Consider the following 19,050-nt stretch of genomic DNA (forward strand, 5'->3'; position numbering starts at 1 on the left):
TGGGACAAAGTGAGAGAGTGGCATGGACATATATACACTACCAAACGTAAAATAGATAGCTAGTGGGAAGCAGCCGCATAGCACAGGGAGATCAGCCTGGTGCTTCGTGACCACCTAGAGGGGTGGGATAGGAAGGGTGGGAGGGAGGGAGATGCGAGAGGAAAGAGGTATGGGGATATATGTATATGTATAGCTGATTCACTTTGTTATAAAGCAGAAACTAACACACCATTGTAAAGCAATTACACTCCAATAAGGATGTTGAGAGATTGATTCAAGATGCAGAGTAGAAGCACGTGCTCTCACTCCCTCTTACAAGAACACCAGAATTACAACTAACTGCTGAAAAATCATTGACAGGAAGACACTGGAACTAACCAAAAAAGATACCCCACATCCAAAGACAAAGGAGACGCCACAGTGAGATGGTAGGAGGGGTGCAATCACAATAAAATCAAATCCCATAACTGCTGGGTAGGTGACTCACAAACTGCAGAAACATACACCACAGAAGTCCACCCACTAGAGTGAAGATTCTGAGACCCATGTCAGGCTTCCCAATCTGGGGGTCTGGCAACAGGAGGAGGAATTCCTAGACAAGCAGACTTTGAAGGCTAGTGGGATTTGACTGCAGGACTTCGACAACTGGGGGAAACAGAGACTCCACTCTTGGAGGGCACACACAAAGTAGCGTGCTCATCGGGACCCAAGGGAAGGAGCAGTGGCCCCATAGGAAACTGAACCAGACCTACCTGCTACATTTGGAGGGTCTCCTGCAGAGGCGGGGGTGGCTGTGTGTCACTGTGAGGACAAGGACACTGGCAGCAGAAGTTCTGGGAAGTACTCCTTGGTGTAAGCCCTCCCAGAGTCTGCCATTAGCCCAACCAAAGAGCCCAGGTAGGCTCCAGTATTGGATCCCCTCAGGCCAAACAACAAACAGGGAGGGAACCCAGCCCCACACATCAGCAGACAAGTGGATAAAAGTTTTACTGAGCTCTGCCCACCAAAGCAACAGCCAGCTCTACCCACCACCAGTCGCTCCCATCAGGAAACATGCACAAGCCTGTTAGATAGCCTCATCCACCAAAGGGAAGACAGCAGAACAAGAAGAACTACAATCCTGCAGCCTGTGGAACAAAAACCACATTCACAGAAAGGTACACAAGATGAAAAGGCAGAGGGTTATGTACCAGATGAAGGAACAAGATAAAACCCCCCAAAAAAACTAAATGAAGTGGAGATAGGCAACCTTCCAGAAAAAGAATTCAGAATAATGATAGTGAAGATGATCCAGGACCTTGGAAAAAGAATGGAGGCAAAGATCGAGAAGATGCAAGAAATGTTTAACAAAGATCTAGAAGAATTAAAGAACAAACAGAGATGAACAACACAATAACTGAAATGAAAAATACACAAGAACGAATCAATAGCACAATAACTGAGGCAGAAAAACAGATAAGTGACCTGGAAGACAGAATGGTGGAATTCACTGCTGCACAACAGAATAAAGAAAAAAGAATGAAAAGAAATGAAGACAGCCTAAGAGACCTCTGGGACAACATTAAAAGCAACAACATTCGCATTATATGGGTCCCAGAAGGACAAGAGAGAGAGAAAGGAAACAAGAAAATATTTGAAGAGATTATAGTTGAAAACTTCCCTAACATGGGAAAGGAAATAGCCACCCAAGTCCAGGAAGGGCAGCGAGTCCCATACAGGATAAATCCAAGGAGAAACACGCCGAGACACATAGTAATCAAATTGGCAAAAATTAAAGACAAAGAAAAATTATTGAAAGCAGCAAGGGAAAAACGACAAATAACATAAAAGGGAACTCCCATAAGGTTAACAGCTGATTTCTCAGCAGAAACTCCACAAGCCAGAAGGAAGTGGCATGATATATTTAAAGTGATGAAAGGGAAGAACCTACAACCAAGATTACTCTACCCGGCAAGGATCACATTCAGATTCGATGGAGAAATCAAAAGCTTTACAGACAAGCAAAAGCTAAGATGATTCAGCACCACCAAACCAGCTCTACAACAAATGCTAAAGGAACTTCTCTAAGTGGCAGAAGAAAAAGACCTACAAAAGCAAACCAAAAACAATTAAGAAAATGGTATAGGAACATACATATCAATAATCACCTTAAACATAAATGAAATAAATGCTCCAACCAAAAGACACAGGCTTGCTGAATGGATACAAAAACAAGACCCATATATATGCTGTCTACAAGAGACACACTTCAGACCTAGGGAAACATACAGAATGAAAGTGAGGGGATGGAAAAAGATATTCCATCCCCTGAAGTAGCTATACTCATAACAGATAAAATAGACTTTAAAATAGAGAATGTCACAAGAGACAAGGAAGGACACTACATAATGATCAAGGGATCAATCCAAGAAGAACATATAACAATTATAAATATATATGCACCCAACAGAGGAGCACCTCAATACATAAGGCAACTGCTAACAGCTCTAAAAGAGGAAATCGACAGCAACACAATAATAGTGGGGGACTTTAACACCTCACTTACACCAATGGACAGATCATCTAAACAGAAAATTAAAAGAAAACACAAGCTTTAAATGACACAATAGACCAGATAGATTTAATTGATATTTATAGGACACTCCATCCAAAAACCACAGATTAAACTTTCTTCTCAAGTGTGCATGGAACATTCTCCAGGAAAGATCACATCCTGAGTCACGAATCAAGCCTCAGTAAATTTAAGAAAACTGAAATCATATCAAGCATCTTTTCTGACCACAGCACTATGAGATTAGAAATCAATTACAGGGTAAAAAACGTAAAAAGCACAAAGTCATGGAGGCTAAACAATACATTACTAAATAACCAAGAGATCACTGAAGAAATCAAAGAGGAAATCAAAAAATACCTAGAGACAAATGACAATAAAAACACAATGATCCAAAACCTATGGGATGCAGCAAAAGCACTTCTAAGAGGGGACTTTATAGCTATGCAAGCCTACCTCAAGAAACAAGAAAAATCTCAAAGAAACAACCTAAAATTACACCTAAAGGAACTAAAGAAAGAAGAACAAAACCCAAAGTTAGCAGAAGGAAAGAAATCATAAAGTTCAGAGCAGAAATAAATGAAATAGAAACAAAGCAAACAATAGCAAAGATCATAAAACTAAAAGCTGGTTCTTTGAGAAGATAAACAAAACTGATAAACCATTAGCCAGACTCATCACGAAAAACAAGGAGAGGACTCAAATCAATAAAATTCGAAATGAAAAAGGAGAAATCACAACTGACACTGAAGAAATACAAAGGATTATAAGGGATTACTACAAAAAACTCTATGCCAGAAAAATGGACAACCTGGAAGAAATGGACAAATTCTTAGAAAGGTATAACCTTCCAAGACTGAACCAGGAAGAAACAGAAAATATGAACAGACCAATCACAAGTAATGAAATTGAAGCTGTGTTTAAAAATCTTCCAACAAACAAAAGTCTAGAACCAGATGGCTTCACAGGTGAATTCTATCAAACATTTAGAGAAGAGCTAACACCCATCCTTCTCAAACTCTTCCAAAAAATTGCAGAGGAAGGAACAGTCCCAAACTCATTCTATGAGGCCACCAGCACCCTGATACCAAAACCAGACAAAGATACTACAAAAAAAGAAAATTACAGACCAATATCACTGATGAATATAGATGCAAAAGTCCTCAACAAAATACTAGCAAACAGAATCCAACAACACATTAAAAGGATCATACACCATGATCAAGTGGGATTTATCCCAGGGATGCAAGGATTCTTCAATATACGCAAATCACTCAATGTGATACGCCATATTAACAAATTGAAGAATAAAAACCATATGATCATCTCAATAGATGCAGAGAAAGCTTTTGACAAAATTCAACAGCCATTTATGATAAAAACTTTCCAGAAACTGGGCATAGAGCGAACCTACCTCAACATAAAAGAGGCCATATATGACAAACCCACAGCAAACATCATTCTCAATGGTGAAAAACTGAAAGCATTTCCTCTAAGATCAGGAACAAGACAAGGATGTCCACTCTCACCACTATTATTCAACACAGTTTTGGAAGTCCTAGCCCCAGCAATCAGAGAAGAAAAAGAAATAAAAGGAATACAAATTGGAAAAGAAGTAAAACCGTCACTGTTTGCAGATGACATGATACTATACATAGAGAATCCTAAAGATGCCACCAGAAAACTACTAGAGCTAATCAATGAATTTGGTAAAGTTGCAGGATACAAAATTAATGCACAGAAATCTCTTGCATTCCTATACACTAATGATGAAAAATCTGAAAGAGAAATTAAGGAAACACTCCCATTTACCACTGCAACAAAAAGAATAAAATACCTAGGAATAAACCTACCTAGGGAGACAAAAGACCTGTATGTAGAAAACTATAAGACACTGTTGAAAGAAATTAAAGATGATACTAACAGATGGAGAGATATTCCATGTTCTTGGATTGGAAGAATCAATATTGTGAAAATGACTATACTACCCAAAGCAATCTGCAGATTCGATGCAATCCCTATCAAACTACCAATGGCACTTTTTACAGAACCAGAACCAAAAATCTTAAAATTTGTATGGAAACACAAAAGACCCCGGATAGCCAAAGCAGTCTTGAGGGGGAAAAACGGAGCTGGAAGAATCAGACTCCCTGACTTCAGACTCTACTACAAAGCTACAGTAATCAAGACAACATGGTACTGGCACAAAAACAGAAATATAGATCAATGGAACAGGATAGAAAGCCCAGAGATAAACTCACACACCTACAGTCAACTAATCTATGACAAAGGAGGCAAGGATATACAATGGAGAAAAGACAGTCTCTTCAGTAAGTGTTGCTGGGAAAACTGGACAGCTACATGTAAAAGAATGAAATTAGAAAACTTCCTAACACTATACACAAAAATAAACTCAAAAAGGATTAAAGACCTAAATGTACACCAGACACTGTCAAACTCTTAGAGGAAAACATAGGAAGAACACTCTTTGACATAAATCACAGCAAGATCTTTTTAGATCCACCTCCTAGAGTAATGGAAATAAAAACTAAATAAAAAAATGGGACCTAATGAAACTTAAAAGCTTGTTGCAAAGCAAAGGAAACTACAAACAAGACAAAAAGACAACCCTCAGAATGGGAAAAATATTTGTAAATGAATCAATGGACAAAGGATTAATCTCCAAAATATATAAACAGCTCATGCAGCTCAATATTAAAAAAACAAACAACCCAATCAAAAAATGGGCAGAAGACCTAAATAGACATTTCTCCAAAGAGGACATACAGATGGCCAAGAAGCACATGAAAAGCTGCTCAACATCACTAATTATTAGAGAAATGCAAATCAAAACTACAATGAGGTATCACCTCATACCAGTTATAATGGCCATCATCAGAAAATCGACAAACAACAAATGCTGGAGAGGGTGTGGAGAAAGGGAACCCTCTTGCACTGTTGGTGGGAATATAAATTGATAGAGCCACTAAGGAGACCAGTATGGAGGTTCCTTAAAAATCTAAAAATAGAATTACCATATGACCCAGCAATCCCACTACTGGGCATATACCCAGAGAAAACCATAATTCAAAAAGACACATGCACCCCAATGTTCATTGCTGCGTTATTTACAATAGCCAGGTCAAGGAAGTAACCTAAATGCCCATTGACAAAAGAATGGATAAAGAAGATGTGGTACATATATGCAATGGAATATTAGTCATAAAAAGGAACGAAATTGGGTCATTTGTAGAGACGTGGATGAATCTAGAGACCGCCATACAGAGTGAAGTCAGAAGAGAAGAACAAATATCGTATATTAACACATTTATGTGGAACCTAGAAAAATGTTACAGATGAACCAGTTTGCAGGGCAGAAATAGAGACACAGATGTAGAGAACAAATGTATGGACACCAAGGGTGGAAAGCAGCGGGGGTGGGGGTGGGGGTGGGGGTGGGGGGGGGTGATGGATTGGGAGATTGGAATTGACATGTATACACTAGTGTGTATAAAATGGAAGACTAATAAGAACCTGCTGTATAAAAAAATAAATAAAATAAAATTCAAAAAAAGCATTTATAGTTTTGGCTTGCACATTCAGTGACCCCACCTGGAGTCTAATTTTGACTTTGATGTGAGATAGTAAGCTAAATTTATCTTATGTCCCTGCACTATTTAATTAGCCCATCCATTTGTTGTAATCCCACCTCTGCAATAAATAAATGTCCACTTAAAAAAAAATACCAATCTGTTATTATAATGCTCCTTACCTTAAAAGTGCTCTCCTTTGAGGGGCAAAGTTCAAATATGAGCCAATGGCTATGCATCAAGTCAGTGCCAACATGTGGTCAGCTTCCGCCCCTCAATACCACAGAGAATCAAAGGTCCAAGAAGGCCAAGGAGAGTTCATTGAGACAGAAGCAAATACAGCATGGTCACAGGCCACAAGCATTTTACAGCTCCCCAAAGACAGCCTGACCAGCATGTGAAATAGTCAACTTCCTGCTTGTTTGTCACAAAAGTTTACTCAAATAATAATGGTAACCAGGGGGGTTAAATTTTTGTGTATTTGTGTACTTATGTCCAAATTGTAAGCTCGCTGAAGAAAAAGCAGACACATATACTTGATGAAGGTAGGCACCAGATCCCTTTCTATTCCAGAGATGGAGGACCCAGGCCTGACACTGGTGACAGAGGCCTATGGTGATGTCTGTCCACTGTCCATGGGGAATGAACATGCCCAGTGCAGTGCCTGAAATCCGGAATCCTGCAAAGTCACCTTCTCCAGTTCCAGAAAACTATCTCCCTCACTACCCCCCTGCCCCATACACACACATATACACACCACTGCCCTACCTCCACAAAATAAATTAAGGCAGACCACACTAACACTACCAGAGTCCATGCTTTTCTTACTCATCTTAGAGGAAGTTGTTTCTCACATGTCAGCATAAGATTATACAATTCTTACCTTAAGTTTTTCAAACAGCTTTATTCTCATTTCTAGACCTTGCTTCTTGATTTCTTTTTCTCTGTGTTGTCTCTTCATCAATATCTTATCAAGCCTCTTCATCTTCTGAATAGCGTCTTGAAGTTGAGAATCTAATTCTTTTATTTCAGATTCATCTATATATGTTGAAAGTAGGAATGAGCTTGAAGTTTAGTAAAATCATAAAGCCTTTTCCTTCTTGTTTTGTTTTTACTATTTGTTCTTTCATTCAATAAATGTTTATGGCTGATGGTAATAACTAACACTGGTGTCATGTATCTTGGTTTACAAGGTGGTTTCACATATTTTTTTCACATAATTGTCTAACAACCCTGTGAAACAGACATTTACCTCTATTTTACGGTTGAGATAACTGGGTCCTTTCAAATAGCTAATAAATTATAGCACTGAATTCAGAAGTGGATCTCGTATGATTTTAAATCCCAAATTCTTTCTCCTTCAGTCTGCTATACTTTCTATATTCATAACTAACAAATAAAGAATAAGACAAAGACCCTATCCTAAAGCTGCTTCAGACTAACTGAAAGAGAAGTCATGTACACAAATAGCTACAGTAAAATGTAGCATGTCATAGAGACAAAGAGCGATTCCAACATGTTAGAAACAAATTCAGAAAAGTACACAGTGTATCTTAACACCTTTAATCTATGCCTCTCCCATTTGTTCTATTTTCCTAAAGTACCTAAAAATGTTCTTCAATTGTGGATAATTGATAGTAACTTATTTGAAATTAGGAACTCTTTAGAACTTCTGTCATTCAAGTTTTAACTTACCATTATGAATAATAATATTAATAATTATCATTATTATTAATGATAATATTAATAATAGCAGCTAACATTTATAGAGTTACCTGATAGGCACAGTCTTAAGTGCTTTTTTACATTCATTATCTCATGTAATCTTCACCGTAAACCAGCAAGATGGTATATTGTAACGGAGTTACATATATGTCCGAGATATATCATCTTATAACTAGTAAATGCCAGAGTCAGTTTCCACCCGATCTGTCTGACTGCAGAGCCAAAGCTCTTCACCACCAAGAGATACTTGTCTGTAAGGTCTGATGAAAGATGATAATCTGGCAATGAGCATAAATGCTCAAGTTCTAAAGTCTCAGCCACCCCAGCTTAGATCATTAGAAATGGCATATTATGCAAAGAAAAGCCAAGTTTTGCAACTTTTGAAAATACAGAGCCCAGTGATGTTTCCCTATAATGTATATCACTTCTTCTTAAAAGAAAAGGAGATATGTTTCGAGGGAATAAGCTTAGCCAGAAACAATACTAATCTTACTAATAAGGAGACCCTACGAATCATATGGCTCACGTACATCGAATGCAACAGTCTCTGGTTCTAATTCCCAACCACCAGCCCTAGCATTCTCAGGCCCCATTGTACATGGGTGGTCTATCCAGCAGGCATTTTGAAGTAACTCTTGCAGTACGGAAACAGTATAAACAAATACACTGTAAATGGGGCCAATAGCTAATCTCAACTCTAATACCTTGTTTCCTAATAACTGTAATCCTGAGGCACCTGGCCCTAGAGCTGATCTCATCCCAAACATACTCTAAATCAGCAGTTCACAAAGTTTATGAGCTCAGCTTCCCTTTACAGTTTATAAATTATGGGGAACCCAAAGTACCTTTTGTTTATGTGAGTTACATCTATTGATAATTACCATATTAGAAATCAAAACTGAAAAATATTATATGTGTTTATTTATTCATTCAAAAATAATTAACATGGTATTACTAATTACATGCTAATATAAATACAGCACTTTTATAACAACCAAATTTTCCAAAAAAAATATTGAGAAGAATGGCAATATTTTAAATTTCTAGTATCTGGATTAACAAAAGACAGCTGGATTCTCATCTCTGCTTCAAAGCCAATCTATTGTAATCTGTTACTCAGTTAAAGTATTGACTGTATGAAGAAAATCTGGCCTCGTACAGTAGTTGGAAAGGGGAGGAGAAATTTAATACCCTTTTCAGATAATTGTGGATATTCTTCCTTGATACTAATATCAAAACTGGACAAGGGGTAGTTTCTTAAAGGTTAGTTGTAATGTGAAATCTGTAACCCTATCGGTGAGCTTTTTGTATTTGTTCCATAAATCCATGGATCTATCTTTCATTTGAATGGATCTTTTATCCTGCATTGCTTATTTGGAAAATAGTGGTTCACTGAATTATGCAGACCTTCAAATATTAATGATTTCAGTATACAATATGAAAAAATCACATGTGTTAATACTGTCACCAATTTTTATCAGAAAATCTAAGTACTGGGAAGCTGTAAAGCTCATGTTGACATACACAAATTTTCCAAGATTCTAATTTTTCACTTGCAAGCTGAAATTTTATCATTGACATAAAATACTGTCAGTTGTTTTCCTTGAAATAACAGGCCCAGTTCATTTTTTTTTAAATGTCTGCCAAATATCTAAGTCTGGATGATAATAGATGATCTGTCACTCATTCTTTCTAGTAAAAATGGTGTCCCATTAAAAAGTGGCCAGTTCAGCTCTCAACTTAAATTATCACACCAGTACTTTTCCTCAACACAACCTTCACATTTTGGCACACAGCAGAATCGCTGTATATGTACCTACCATTTCACCACACAGGATATTAAAAAGATGTGTACTCAAAGGTCAAGATTAAATAGAATTTAAATTTTTTACAGCTCCATCAAGGACATTCTTGCGTGGCACTGGCTATTTCTTTTCTCTGCCCATGCCAGGTCTTGAAGAACACAATGACTATTAGTACAATTTGGTGCCATTCATTGCCTTGATTCATGCTAAAGCACCAGCAATTTTACCCACCATTGCTTTTGTACCATCAGTGAAACCAACAATTCAGTGGGCAAAAAGGCAAACAGCATTATTTCAATATTACAATCAATCATATCACTGATATATCAGTATTATGATGAAAGTAGTTTTGACTTTGCAGAGTTCCTAAAAGGGTCTCAGGGCCCAGGGCTCTTTCAGTCCATGTTTTGAGAACTGCTGCTCTAATTCACTCTGACCAGTATTAATTAATACCAGTATTAATACCCATGAAATAATGGAGTCTCTTAAAATCCAGAAGTTATTAAGATCAAATGGGATTATCCCTTAAAAGGCATTTATAAATTACAGGATATATTCTACTGTACAATTTTCAAAAAGATCAATAAATCATGTCATAAAATGCAGAAATACTTCCTACTTGATTAATGTAAAATGACTACAATAACAATTTTATTAAATGACATATTTTATTATTTTTCTAAGTGTATTTAAGAACTCTTAATATTCTTATAAATGAAAACTGGTGATTTGCTTGCTCACAAAAAACTCTCTTTTTTTTTATTATTTCTACTTAGCAGATAAAATAAATATGTAATTCTAATATTTTAACTATAGCATCAGTAATTATCATTAGCCAATCACCAAGTGATTATCTTACCTGAACATTCAGGGATTATCTGATGCTGAACCAAGTTCGAATTTTCATCTGATCCCTCTTCAGCCAGTTTTATTTTCTCAGAGTAGTTTTCCCCTTTATCATCATTACTGTTTCTACCTTCCTCTGTATTACTACTGCCTTCTGAGTGGCCTTCTTTACCAGAGTTCAGATTGATTGCAGTATCAACCTAAAAATTATTTCCAAAGAAACAGTTTTCAAAAGTAAAAGTAAAAAAAAAATTTTCTTAATTTTAAATTTATAGACTATTTTAACTCTAATGTAAGTATATGTGAGGACATATATATATATATAGTAGCATTAAATGATTCTAGAAATATGACACTTAATTAAATGTAATTTAAATACACAATTAAATTTAATAATATTTGCACCAAAGTAATATGCACCACTCTCCAGCAATTTCTAGCAATAACAGAGAAGGGTCAGGAATCAGTCCCAAAGAGAACTGCTCTCTGCCAAGCTCTGGGGTTGAAGCATGATGGCCCCTGCTCTCTGAGCTTACCCTCAGATGGACAGTGAAGGGTCTAGAGCTGGGCTGTCCAATACAATAGCCACTCGCCACACGTGGCTACTGAACAGCTGCAAAGTGAACAGGCTGAACTGCAACATGCTTCTAATGGAGTTCTTCAAATCATAACCATGTGCTTTGCTGAATAATTTATTTTTACACTATTCACAGTTTTTCTATTTCATTTTGGTTTCTCTTTCCATTTTAGCAAAGTTCATTTTGAATACACCAGTTTGGTGCAGCTGTGTTTTCCTGAGAGAGAACAAGAAAAGACATCCATGGCTGCACCAGGAAAAAGCAGACATCACAGGGCCCTGAGGGCTGTGCTTGGCAATAAGGGTCACAGTGGAGGTGAACACAGCCCATGGGAGAGGCAAAACCTCAGGGACAGCAGGTCAGCCACTGCTGAGACGAGTACCTTTCTCCTCCAACGGAGGGACTGTCTGCTCCAGCCCTTCAGGGGTCAGCCCTTGAAGGCTTTTATGGTCATGGTCCACACCCCACCACTGTAATCTGTGCGCCCTTGTGAATCTCCAGGACAGAAGATAGACGGTGCTGAGAATTAAACTGTCAGGGACACAGGACTGCATGAGCATCTATGTTCACCTGAACTAGGACAAAAGCCCCAGCAGAAATGAGCTGAGCCAGTGGTATAAAAATCATAGCCGACATTGACTGAGGCATTACTATTAGCCAGGTCCTGTGCTAAGTACTTTAGACATACTACCTCGTTCACGCCTCACAATGATACAGGCATTACTACCCGGATATAACAGAGAAGAAAACAGATCCAGTATGGAATGAAACTAGTGGAGACCCAATTTATAATAAGCAAAACAATGCTTACTTTATGTGATCTTGGAGGTGTTAAAGAAGGTTCCCTGTTGAAAAATATTCTTCTGTCAAAGACAGGGTAAAGTCTAAAATTCCATAATATCCAGTAAATCCTTAAGGCTATATAGTTCTGTGAAAATGCTGAAATTGCTAGGAGAGGTCACATGAGCCCTGTCAGTAATTTATATCTTGGCATAAATGAATCTAGCTGACCTTTCCCTGAGAATGGGTTTTTATACAGGGGAAACATAAGTAGACATTAGCAACATACTCGGATACCACACTTCAGGATACACAAAGATCTTTCATATATATCATCCCATATGACCCTAACTCTTAGGATGAGCGGGAAGCAATGAGGCAGAAAAAGATGAAACTAGAAAACAAAAGGCAAATATTGCCCATTTCACAATTTTACCCGTAGTTCCCCACCCCACAAGCACCAACCATCTCCCCCATCCCGTTGCCCACTGGCCTCTCTATTCCCAGCCCTCCTGATCTTCTACCCTGTGGCCTAAGTGTATGATTTTTCTTTCTTCTTCATTCTCAAAGCCACATTCAATCTCCATTTTTCATTGCTCTGTGTCCCCCACTTCATACCTCCATGTTAGTCCAGGAAAGGTAAATAGCCTATAAAAACCCTTCCTAGCAATTAGATCCCTACCTGAAAGCCATGAGATTTTTACACCAATTCCAACTATTGGCTCATTCAAGAAAAATATTCAGAAGTAAAAATAAACCAAAATTCTTAGAATGAGAAATATACCGTTACTACAGAAATTTCATTAAAACTCTAGCATTTTGAACTCACTTTCTGCTATACAGAAATTTGGGGTAAGAAATTAATAAAAGACAAATGAGCAATAAAATTAATCAAAATACCAGGATTTATTATTTAGACAATGTAAAAGGTTTTATAGACATTGAATCATTTGCAGTCAGCAGTCAACCTGCAGCATACCTGTGGCTTTCTTCCGCAACCTAAGGCGAAACTTACTGATTTTCCATGAATTTGATTAAGACAAATCACAACTTTTAGGAAGTCTTGCTTTTGCTCTAAGTATCAAAGTCCCTGTTGGTTAATAAATATGCTAGAGTTTGACCTATAGCTTAGTGGGTTCAAATAAAATCCGACTTGAAGTGATTACTGATATTTCACTTTTAAAAAAGCCTTGAATGAAGTAATATTAATCTATGTTTTAAAACATGTGTGTCAATATTGTGAAGTTGCTACTTAAAAAAAAATCATCACCCAGGAATATGGAAGCAGAAATACTAATGCTTTGCTACTCTAATATCTGTCAGGTCTTTGTATATTACCCTACCTACATAAAATGGTAAAACTGTCTTTCTAAATTTGTTGAACACGTATTATGTGAATACCTACTATGTGCCCGACTTTACACTGAATCCTGTGAATAAAAACATGGGAAGGACTAACCAATTAGGTTAAAGAATTGAGGTCAATTAGCTAAGATGTACTGAATACCTACTAGGTGCTAGTCACTTCTAAAACCTGTAGATATTTCATCTCATTTTATCCTCAAAACATGCCTATGGGGTGGATAGTATTATTACACCTTTGAACAGATGAGGAAACTGGCACAGAGAGTTGAAGTAGGTTGCCCAAAATCACATAAAATGTGGTCATCAGAGCCTATTTTGAACCATGACTCCAGAGTCTAGGCTTATAATCACAAAGCTTGAGACTAAAGAATCTAAAATTGTTTTTAGATTCCAGTTTGGGCTATATGGAAAACTGAATAAACTGAAACCTTCCATCTACTTACAAATGCATAGGTAAGTTCACAAGAACCCTGGGGAAACTGCCAATGAACAGAAATTAAAAGGAAAGTGAAAGCTGAAATAGGAACCTTGTAAATCCTTAAAGCAGCTGCCCTGGTGGGGGTGGGGTAGGAGCAACAAGGACAGGCAAATGAGGATGTGCTGGCCTCAGAAAGCTATGAGCTTGGGCTTTAACACCCACACAGAGCTAAGAAACTAAGCCTTGGGACCATGCAAGACAAGATGGAGAGGAACCTTCCCTCTCCTGCTCCATGAAGCTGGATCCCTCAAAAAGGTGCCTCCTTGGTGAGAGGGCAGACTAGAAAAGTACATCTATCCAAAAGCACAGGATACAAACAAAAAATGTGTCTGGGTTCCAAGTGGGAAATCGTCTTCCCTGAGAATGTGCAACCACAGGGTCATGCTTCATGTGGGTTTGGATTCCAATTTATGTTATTCATATCCTCTGGAATGCTTAAAGATGAAAAATTAGCACACACACACAAAAAAGGTTCATGCCAGTGATATCTCTGAGGCATTTGGTAGAAGCAAACAGAAACTTGCTCTGGAAGGTATAGTTGCTCTGGAAGGTATAGTTTATCAGGCTCCATAAAATTCCCAAAATTAAAACTTTCATTCTAAAATGTCAAAAGCCATGAATACATGACCAGTAATAAGCAAGAATCAGAATAAACAAAAGAACTTAAGATATAAAAAGCTGATAAAGATAATCATATAAATAGTTTTAATGGGTATAAAAAAAGAGCCCCAAAAACACAAGATCAAGGTATTGCAAAGAACAGATGGATTTGAAAATAAACTAAAACAAACTTCAAGAAATTAAAAATACATCATTAAGCTTAAAAATTCAATGGATGGATTAAAGAGCAGATTTGACATAGTATAAGAAAGAATTCCAAAATTAGAAAATGTTAAAAATTCCCCAGCATGAAGCACAGAGAAATAAATGAATTTAAAAAAAAATTTTTTTAAGAGACATGAAGGATAGAAGAGAAAGGTTCAACAGACATTTAACTGCACTTTGAGGATGACAAAATAGAAAAAAAAAATGCAGGCAATATTTGAAACATGTGAAAACACAATGGCTAAGAAGTAAAAAAAAAAAAATGAAACATACAAATCCTTATATTGAAGAAGTACTAGTCTCCAGAAAGATAAATAAGTCCATACCTAGGTGAATAATAGTAGATACCAAAGACACAGGGAAAAAAAATAAAGCAACCAGAGGAAAATATCTAAACTAGACAACCCACACTGGAATGAATATTGGGTTTACAAAAGCCTTCTCACTGGCAACAAGAGAGGCCACAAGTACCTAAAACATAAAACTATAAAACTTTCAGAAGAAAAAAATAGGAAAAAATCTTTGGGAATTTGTGTTAGACAACGGGTTCTTAGATATAACCAAAAAACACAATCCTCAAAAGAAAAAAAAATTGATAAATTGCACTTAAAATTTTAAATGCTCTTTAAAAGACAGTTAAAAGAATGAAAAGTCAAGCTATAGACTGGGAGAAAATATTTGCAAATCATATATCTGAGAAAAAACTCTATCTAGAATATATAAAGAACTCTCAAAACAATAAGTAAACAAACACAACTTAGAGTGTAAGTCAGAAAAACAAATATTGTATATTAACCCATATATGTGGAATCTAGAAAAATGGTACAGATGAACCGGTTTGCAGGGCAGAAATAGAGCCACAGGTGTAGAGAACAAACGTTTGGACACCAAGTGGGGAAGCTGGGGGTGGTGGGATCAACTGGGAGATTGGGATTGACATATATACACTAATATGTATAAAATAGGTAACTAATGAGAACCTGCAGTATAGCACAGGGAACTCCACTTCGCTGTACAGTAGAAACTAACACAACATTGTAAAACAACTATACCCCAATTAAAAAAAATTTTGTTTTTGAATATACACTTTCCAAAAAAGATATGTGGATTGCAAATAAGCACATAAAAATATACTTAACATTATTAGTCACCAAGGAAATTCGAGTTAAAACCACAATGAAATACTACTGTATACCTATTAGAATGGCTTAAAAAAAAAAACTGACAATATCAACTGCTGATGAGGATGCAAAGCAGCTGGAACTCTCATACATTTCTGGTGGGAAAAGAAAACAGTTTGACAGTTTCTTATAGTTAAACATACACTTACCATACAACCCAGCAATCCCACTCCTAGGTATTTACCCGAGAGAAGTAAAAACCTATTTCCCACCACATCCCCAAAATCAGTATGCAAATATTCACAGCAGCCTTATTCATAATCACCAAAATCTGCAAACAACCCAAATGTTCCTGACTGGGGAATGAATAAGCAACCTGTGGTTTACCCACACAATGGAACAGTACTAGCCATAAAAAGGCTTGAACTACTGATACAAGCAACAACATAGATGTGTCTCAAATGCACTGTGTCAACAGACAAAAGCCAGATGCAAAAGCTACATATTTTTTTTTAATTCCATTCATGTGGAATGGAATTAAACCTTCTGGAAAAGGAAAAGCTATTGGGACAGAGAACAGAGCAGGAGTTTCCAGGGATTAAGAGTAGGAGAGATTGTTTATAAAGGGGCAGCATGAGGGAAGTGAGAGGTAATGATGGAACTGTTCTATATCTTGATTGTGATAGTATCACTCTACACATTTGCCAAACTCAGAACTATACACCAGAAGAGAGTGAATTTTACAGTATGTAAAATTTTTAAATTAGAAGCAAAGAAGTCAATGAGATACAATGTTAATAGATGGGAAGATTTAATATCATGAAGTTAGAAATTCTCTCCAAATTAATCTATAAATTCAAAGCAATTTTAATCAAAACCCCAACAGTATTTTTCACAGGACTTGAAGTGTTCTGAAATATAAAAACAACAAAAAGCCAAGAATAGCTAGGACAGTCCTAGAAAAGAATATGATGGGAAGACCCATCCCACCAGATATCAAGAATTATTACAATGCTACAAGATTTAACACACAGTGTAGTAATGATGCAGGATTAGATGAAACAAAACAGAAACTGTATTTTACAAAGCTGCTTGCAGGTTGGGTTCTGGATACATATTAGTTTCATCCAAATAGGTACATCTACACAAAAGTTTCACCACAGAAATGAGGTAGAAGCCATCTTGCTAAGCTCCTGATACGAAATTGACAAGAAATATCAAAGGCAGTCATCTCTGCACGTCTAGTCACCAGTTTTGTGGTTCTGAGGGATGTGTAGCAGTGTCAGAAGCAGCAACAGAAAAGCAGCAGCTTTCAGATCTCTGGATTTTGGATACGGTGGTGTGACCTGGGAACCAATAATCCAAGGGAAGTCCCCTCGCATGGTTTCACTGGCCTTCCATTGATTTTTGAGGAACTGAATTTCTTGTATTCAATCCCTTTCTGCTGGAAATGTCTAGAAGGCTTTCTATTTCCAGCATTAAATCATGATAGACAAAAACTCTAAGAGTTTCATAATGCAGAGTCTAGTGCATAAGTCAAAAGAATAAGTGAGAAAGGCTTCACAGACTTGCAAGAAAATTTTTCACCATAAATTTCAAAATTTTTGTTTCCCACAACCTTAAAATAAATTATCCCCCATCACAGAGGGAAAAACAGATTCTTTAAAAAACGTCAAGCTTAGATATTTTAAGAAAAGAAAAAGAGACCAGGTAATGTACCTACTAAACATATACCATGTGGTTTTTATCCAAACTCTATTTTTTAAATTACTGAATCTTTTTCATAATAAGAGTCAATGGTGGCATAGTAGATGTTGGAATACAAAGCTTTCTTATGAAAGAAGAAAAGTTAATAAATGAGCATTAACAAAGTACAATCGTGAAAAAATAAGCCATAACTCCCCCCCAAGAAAAAAGAGGAGAAGGTAAAGAAGGAAACAGTATTTTCACATTAAATGATCTAAAGTAAAATCCAAGAAATCTATGAGTGCTCCCAGAACAAACCCTTTAAAGATGAACCTTCGAATGGGATGTTAACAACAGCCTTGGTTTATCAATTGCTAGAGATCAGAAGAAGTAGTTTATATCATTTTTAAACAGCATAGTACCTTGAAGGATGCTGGTTCCGGTGAGAGCACCTCCAAAGAAGCATTTGAACCTCTGCTCCCATGACGTGTTCTTGAATTTGAGGCTGGTTTTGAAATTCCATCTAAGTTTCCCTTTATAATATCCATTGATCTCCTGAAACAAACAAACAAAATTTCAAGCAAGTTATGACTTGTATGTTTAAATGTTTCATCAGTGTTAATAGGCAGTGAACTCAGAGCCTTTGTTATAAGGATTATTTCACCACCAAAGTCACAGTACCCTAATTCCATCAAAAGATGTCTGTGTCCATGGATCATTACATCTTATGTCACCATAGGTGGAAAAAACATGCTGCCAGGATGTCAGATTCTGAAAGTGGCTAAAAAAGAATGCAGACGTGAACACCATCTCAATGGCCTTCTGTGCCTCCAAGAGAAACAGTTACTGTGGCCTTGGCCTAAGAAGACACTTACGGAGCACCACAACCCTTGGCCAAGATTCATGCTTCACCGTAATAATCTGCCAAGGCCTCTACTTTCTTTGGGTTTTACCTTCCTTATTCTAGCTCAGCCTTCAGCCGGGGCTCCCTCTCAGCTCTGATTTCTCCTCTCCTCCTTGGTACTGCATTTTCATGGAGTACTTATCTCCAGGTGACCACACTCTTCTATCAACCCTCCCCTTCTAAAACCCATGATTCTACTTCTGCCTTGAAACAACAGAGAACTGAACCTACTCTCTCTACCAGAGGACCGGCTTTCACTATCCGGATACACATTGCCAATCTCTTTAACTATGTTTCATGTGACACCGTCCACAAGACTCTCACCAGTCTGGCTGCTCTATTCCTAGGACTATTTCCTGAAGCAGGAAATATTAGGCAGGATGGTTTAAACTAGTGGGAAAACTTGGACACTGCTGGCACTTTGCTCCTGCCAAACTGTGCCCTTGGTCAGGACCATTCCAAATATGTTCAGTAATGCTTGGGGTATCATGCATGCCAAATAAAGTGGAAGAAAGAGAGAGAATTTCATAGTTTGACTTCTCAATACTTAGCTTTACATGTGAATGGATATCTTCCAACAAATCCTTTCCTAAATTCCTATCAATTATAAATTAAACCATTTCTCTCATAACAGAATGAAGAAAGGCAATTGCCTCTGGCCCAGCAAGTGTAACAATGTCCATTTCTTACCCTAAAAAATGACTCATCTTTCTTTCTTTTTTTGAACAGCTGAGGCAGAGTCCAAGGAAGCTTTGGACACAGGAGGAAGCCCAATCACGGACAACCCCATGCTCCT

At 37.2% G+C, this 19,050-nt stretch overlaps 1 protein-coding gene across 1 annotated transcript in view; it reads right to left on the minus strand.

The window, feature by feature from the left end:
• FSIP1 (fibrous sheath interacting protein 1) overlaps positions 1-19,050 on the minus strand; it is a 206,644-nt gene that overhangs the window by 181,217 nt on the left and 6,377 nt on the right. Inside the window, exons 2-4 of the mRNA XM_033851438.2 lie at positions 17,773-17,905; positions 10,531-10,717; positions 7,025-7,179 (exon numbers count right to left, since the gene is read on the minus strand). Coding sequence (XP_033707329.2) covers positions 7,025-7,179; positions 10,531-10,717; positions 17,773-17,898 — 468 coding nt within the window. The 5' untranslated portion in view covers positions 17,899-17,905. The remainder of the gene's footprint in view (positions 1-7,024; positions 7,180-10,530; positions 10,718-17,772; positions 17,906-19,050) is intronic.

The sequence above is a fragment of the Tursiops truncatus genome, chromosome 2, assembly GCF_011762595.2.
Source record: "Tursiops truncatus isolate mTurTru1 chromosome 2, mTurTru1.mat.Y, whole genome shotgun sequence".
In the NCBI taxonomy this organism is placed as follows: Eukaryota; Metazoa; Chordata; class Mammalia; order Artiodactyla; family Delphinidae; genus Tursiops; species Tursiops truncatus.